The sequence below is a fragment of the Vigna unguiculata genome, chromosome 1 (genome assembly GCF_004118075.2).
Source record: "Vigna unguiculata cultivar IT97K-499-35 chromosome 1, ASM411807v1, whole genome shotgun sequence".
In the NCBI taxonomy this organism is placed as follows: domain Eukaryota; kingdom Viridiplantae; phylum Streptophyta; class Magnoliopsida; order Fabales; family Fabaceae; genus Vigna; species Vigna unguiculata.
In genome coordinates this window covers 39,853,337-39,860,074 of record NC_040279.1, presented here as the reverse complement: position 1 = coordinate 39,860,074, position 6,738 = coordinate 39,853,337, and the positions used below count along the sequence as shown (strand labels likewise).

Genomic DNA, 6,738 nt, shown 5'->3' with positions numbered 1-6,738 from the left:
TAAAGAGACGGCGGCGTTTAGCTGTCCACCTTGACTGAGCCATAGCAAGCTAACTTTGTCTTGGTCCTCGCCGGAAGTAGAAGAATTAAGCTGCGTTATCAATGGCGGTGAAACTGACAAAAGCGCAGAAGAAGATAGCCTACGATGCCAAACTGTGTCGGCTTCTGGATAACTACAACCAAATCCTGGTGGTGGCTGCGGACAACGTGGGATCCAACCAGCTTCAGAACATCCGACAGGGTCTACGTGGCGACTCCATCGTGCTCATGGGAAAGAACACCATGATGAAACGCTCTATCAAACTCCACGCTGAGAGCACCGGCAACAAGGCCTTCCTCAACCTTGTTCCTCTTCTTGTGGTCAGTGCAAGTGTTAATATTCTCACAGTATACGTACACTGATTAATGCTTAACACAATTAATTCTAACCATTCAAGACAAAGTTAATAACTATATTGTTGGCTGAATTAGGGTAATGTTGGGTTGATTTTCACCAAAGGTGACGTGAAGGAGGTTAGCGAAGTGGTTGCCAAGTACAAGGTACATTCATCCTTCGAATGCATGCATGGTTTGATTGATTTTACTGTTCGAAAAAGTTTAACTTTAATTGGCGTTTGAAATTTGTGGTATGGAAACGTGTTTTTACAGGTGGGAGCTCCTGCTCGTGTTGGGTTGATTGCACCTATTGATGTTGTAGTTCCTCCAGGCAACACAGGGTTGGATCCCTCTCAAACATCTTTCTTCCAGGTTTCTGCGATGTTCTTCTCCGAAGAATCTGAATGACCCTGTTGGTAATATACATGGTATGGTGTTGTTTTACATGAATTTGATACGAATGTAAAAATTTCAGGTGCTGAACATTCCTACGAAAATTAACAAGGGTACTGTGGAAATTATCACTCCTGTGGAACTGATTAGGAAGGGTGAGAAGGTTGGGTCTTCTGAAGCTGCATTGCTTTCGAAGCTTGCGATAAGGCCCTTCTCTTATGGGCTTGTGGTGGTTTCTGTTTATGACAACGGTTCGGTGTTTAGCCCTGCGGTTCTTGATCTCACTGATGATGACCTCCTTAATATGTTTGCTGATGGAATCTCCATGCTCTCTTCACTGTCGTTGGCTATCTCCTACCCAACAATTGCAGCTGCACCACACATGTTCGTCAATTCCTATAAGAACGTCCTCGCTGTTGCAGTGGCCACAGAATATTCGTTCCCTCAGGCTGATGAGGTTAAGGAGTACCTGAAGGTATATATATATTGCTCTTTATTTCTGTGTTCTTGAGACATTGCTTTCATTCTTAAACTTTGTCGGTAATCATTGACATGATGATTGCAGGATCCTAGTAAATTTGCAGTAGCTGCTGTTGCCGCACCTGCTACTGATTCTGCTCCTGCTGCTGCGTCCAAGGAGGAGGAAAAGAAGGAAGAACCAGAAGAATCTGATGACGACATGGGCTTCAGTTTGTTTGATTAAGTTGCCAGTGGTTATATTGAGTCTAGTTTAAGTATTGCTGTCTGGTTTGGTAAAATAGATTTTTTCTTATTTAGGCGTTATTTTCTGTTTTCATCATTACTCTGGTGTCTTATTATTCCTATTTTAGTTACTCTATAATAAATTATAGTGCTAGCACACACACTAATACCTTTTGACACTTAAAATTATCAGAACTCATTAATTCAGGCTCACCTAACTTACTAGTGTGTTGAAACTTGGATTATCTTCCATTGGGCTGTTACTATTCATGGTTAAAGGGTAATTCATTGGAGTTGCAAACCTTCGTTTCCGCTACATGATAAAGGCTCATGGCCATGTTTGAACGAAGAAATGGTAACTCACCTACATTGAGACCCAAAAAATATGTCCATTTTCATATTGTGCTATTTTGCATTTAACTCAGGTATTAATATTTTTGGATAGTACTATTTTGATACCCAATAATTTTTATACACACAAATTTACATCTATTATTTTATCATTAATCTCTTTCTTTCTTCATAAATATAAAAGTTACCTTTTTTTTTAATGACAAAAATAATTCTCTCAAAATTAATTTTCAAGTGGTGCATCTAGTGTAAGAAAACATTTTCTTCTTAGGCTTTTTACTACTACTTATCACCTTGTTTGTCCACCACCTCAATTTTCTGTATAATGTTAAAAAGTTAAAAGTCCAACAAAAACAATTATTTATAGAAAGTAATGTTCTATGAAATGGTGAGGATAATGGTCATTTTGCGAAGGTTTGGCAGGAAACAAAATGTACCTATCAGACCTAAAAAATTAGGTAATTAGATGATCGTATAGCGTGACATGGCTCAAACTATATCCGTACGTAAGTTTAGTTGTTTTCTACGTATTACTTGTCAAGTTAAATCTAAATTATCGTAAACAACATAAATTACCACTGAATATCGTCGAAATAAAAACTACGTTTTTATAGTTTTATTTGTCATTATATCACGATTATAAAGACACATGAAAGTATTTGAATTTGATATCACGATTATAAAGACATATAACTACTCGAGTTTCGAACTAGTTAAAAGGAAGCGTAATTAGACAAACTCACTTTATATGAATATTGTTTGTGTGAATTACATGAAAAATTTAACAACTTATGAACATTTTTAAGAGACTTGATTGTTGACACGTTCTTGAATATTACAGTTCAAAAGTAAGTTCTAAATTTTTACCACCTTCACTATCGAGAATGATAGTTTAATTTTTCAATTATTACCATATGGTCATGTTACTTTTTACCTTTTGATATTGCTAATTTTAAAGACAATATTCAATATTTGACTTAGAAAAGTACCACTGATCTCTCGTGAAAAATACTGTTTTTTTTTTTCATGTTATAAGATCAGCTTAGATCAATTTTTACATGAATACTGATAAAAAAGATATGAAAAATAAAAATGAACATAACTTTTTTATAGATTAGAATTAATTCGTACATAAAATAAAAAACATAGAGAAGTTATATAAAATAACTCTTACAAGTCATTATAATTTTATTTTATTAAGAAAATATTTTCTATTTATTTTTGATTAAAAATATTATAAGGAAATGTCGCAACTATTGTAATTTATTTTTCAAAAAGACAATATCCTTCACACGTATAATCTTCCTTGAATAGAGTAAATTCCCATAAATTATGCAACTGGTATTAGAATATTTAATTTAAAAAATAAATTTGATAGTACTAATTGAATTCAAAACAAATCTATATTATTGATGTTAGCCTAGGAGTGTCATATTTTCTTCCTTCCGGCCGACATGTTTTCCTAAAGGGGGGTTCTCCCTGCACCCCAAAAGATTCTCCTGTACCCCCAAAAATGACCATTTTCTCCTCACACTCAGAGTAGTGAGACCCACACTCCATCCTCTTACCTCACTTCACTCACCATTTTCACTCCGTATTCATTCACCTTCCTAAATCACTCATCACTCACTTCACTCACCTAATTCAAGCACAAAACACTCACGATTTTACATATTTCTCACTCACTCACGTTCATGGTGCACACAACATTTCACTCACCAACTTTTTTGCACCTCCAACTTCGTATTCCGTTTCAGAAAATATAAAAAGCTTCCACAATTCGTTTCAAACATTTACGAAACGGATTACGTAAGCTGTTTCGCGAAAAAAATTAAAATTTATGGAAAACGGAATATGAATTCCGTTTCGTAAAAAAAGTGAAACGGATTCTGTAATCCGTTTCAAAAAAATTTTAATGTTTTTTGAAATGGATTACGTAATCCGTTTCACTTTTTTACGAAACGGATTTCGTATTCCGTTTCTCAAAAATGACTAATTTTTCACCGAACCGATTACACAAGGAATGAGTCTTGTTAATTAATCAAATGTGGTTTGATTTGATGTGATAATGTGTTATGTGTAATGTTATGCAAAAGTGAAGTGAGGTGAGTGAAAGAGAAGAAATGGATGTGGGAAGTGAAATGGGAAGAAATGTTGCGTTTGAGGATTGAAATGAAATGAAATGGTTCCCACGTGACCACAGAAGTGACATGTCAAAGAGTGAAAAAGAGGTGAGAGAGAATGGAATTATGGAATGGAATAAAGAGTAAATAATAAGAATGTGAGTAATAAAACAGTGTTGCTTTGAAATGGAAGGAAACATAAATGAGAGCACAAGGAACGTGGCAAAATCATTTTGCAATCCATTGGTTTATGATTGACGCCTCTCTCTCTCCTTTCTCTCACCACATGCCAATCCACCACCCTCTCACACGGATTTCAGAATCCGTTTAAGTGAAAATCAAAAAAAAAAAGGAAACAGCTTTTGTATTCCGTTTTAGAAAAAAAAAAAAACGAAATAGCTTTTGTATTCCGTTTCAGTCAAAAAGAAAAATAAAAATTAACCAAACGGCTTGTGTATTTCGTTTCAGCTTACCGTGAAACGGATTTCACAATCCGTTTTAGTAAAGAACAAAAAAAAAATCAAAACGGAATGTATGTTCCATTTCAAGCATGTTTCAAAGTGTTTTGGAAAGCCATTTCGGTGCAACTACAACCCACCACAACTCACATCAAATCAAACCACATTTGATTAATTAACAAGACTCATTCCTTATGTAATCGGTTCGGTGAAAAATTAGTCATTTTTGGGAAACGGAATACGAAATCCGTTTCGTAAAAAAGTGAAACGGATTACGTAATCCGTTTCAAAAAAATTTTTTGAAACGGATTACGTAATCCGTTTCACTTTTTTTACGAAACGGAATTCGTATTCCGTTTTCCATAAATTTTAACTTTTTTCGCGAAACAACTTACGTAATCCGTTTCGTAAATGTTTGAAACGAATTGTGGAAGCTTTTTATATTTTCTGAAACGGAATACGAAGTTGGAGGTGCAGAAAAGTTGGTGAGTGAAATGTTGTGTGCACCATGAGCGTGAATGAGTAAGAAATATGAAAAATCGTGAGTGTTTTGTGCTTGAATTAGGTGAGTGAAGTGAGTGATGAGTGATTTAGGAAGATGAATGAATACGGAGTGAAAATAGTGAGTGAAGTGAGATAAGAGGATGGAGTGTGGGTCCCACTACTCTGAGTGTGAGGAGAAAATGGTCATTTTTGGGGGTACAGGAGAATCTTTTGGGGTGCAGGGAGAACCCCCCTTTCCTAAAACAGGTAAGGCAGTGATGAGTAAATGGGCCTAAATGGTTGGGTACAAATGCATCAGCAGCAGACATATGAAGAAAAAAAAGGTCAAAAAATTCATTATACTTTCTTGTAGATTTTAAATTTAATTTAAATGCATTTAATGTAAATAATTACTTTAATACACTTTCTGTGAAAGATTACCGTTTAATGATTTTTTTAATAAACACTTAAAAATTCTGAATTTTGTGTTTATATTTTTAAATTTATTTAAATTAAATTAAATAAGCTATCATTTATGCTTTTTTATTATATTTATTTTGAAATAATTTCTGAATTATTATTATTGGATGATGCGTGGAACTATGGATTCTAATTTCATGCTTATCTGTACCTACTACTCGTCCTAGGTGTAGAAAACTTAGTCCACAATTATTCGTGGATTCATATAAAAACAAGTGTATATCACTATAAAAAGAAAGAACAGGTGAAGTACACATAACACAAATTTATAAAATTTGAATTCTGTTCTAAAAAAAGACTTTTTTTTTATATTTTTTGCAAAAACATTTATAAAGAAAGTCGTGGATGTATATCTGTTAGTAAAAGTAAAGGATAAGTCGTAATATGAGACGTGAAATGCAAAAGACACGTGGAGTTAGAATGGGAACATATGTGGTTGTCACCCAACAGCCAACTGGGAAAGAAAGGGACTGAAAATGAGATGGCAATGGTTCTAAAAGTCATTGAATCAAATGATTCTCGTGCTTCCCTTCATTTGAATTTTTAAGCCAAATCACATGAACAACTTACACATGGATAATTTAACACCAATCACACAAAATCAACTTCATAGGATAAATTCTATCATCCACTTCATCCCTTCAATCACGCCATTTCTTAGATCCTATGTTTGCTTTTAGATTCTCTCACTAATGTTTCATCTATCTTCTGAGGTTCATGTTCTTGTTCTGTTCTTACGTTAAAGTGAGGTTTTTTCGAAAAGAAATAATAGGATATTAATATTTGTTAATAAACACGGTTAAAATGATAAAAGATGACATTTTTTGACGCAGTACATGGCGGCTACCCTATATAGTATTGATTCATTGATTGATTCTAATTCTCCCATGTAGTCTGCCACAAAACATGCTTGTTTGTCACCAAGTTGCCAAATTCCTACCATCATTTACACGCCTTCAATGTCAACCAACTCAAACTACCATACATCTCCTTTGCTTTATCCTTATCAAAATCAAAATAATTAAAATAATAATATTTAAATTATTATATTATACACACATGTTTTTTTAACAGAAAAACCCTTGAAACCACTCATTACTTTTAACGAAAATAGATTTTATATGGTCTTCCATATCATCACGATGGAATCAAATTCTTTTTGTATGAACTAGTTGGTAGCAATTTTTTGAAACTGTTGGTGTTTATCACTTTTGCTTTAACAGTGGCAAAATATATCTGCTATATTTTAGTGACGGCCAAATAATAATCCGTGACACGTGGAAGCATCATGTAGCGCAGTTCTCAATCGCCCGAGCAACCTGATGTGTCCTACTTTGGCCGACAGCGTGAGTGCAATGCTACGTCTCACAATTG

The 6,738-nt window shown here is 34.3% G+C and overlaps 1 protein-coding gene across 1 annotated transcript; it reads left to right on the top strand.

The window, feature by feature from the left end:
* Positions 1 to 1,470, top strand: LOC114163178 (60S acidic ribosomal protein P0). Its single transcript, XM_028047727.1, has 5 exons — positions 1 to 359; positions 471 to 539; positions 648 to 746; positions 850 to 1,242; positions 1,333 to 1,470. The coding sequence occupies exons 1-5, from the start codon at positions 102 to 104 to the stop codon at positions 1,468 to 1,470; spliced, it is 957 nt and encodes a 318-aa protein (XP_027903528.1). The 5' UTR covers positions 1 to 101.
* Positions 1,471 to 6,738: the final 5,268 nt, after the last annotated feature.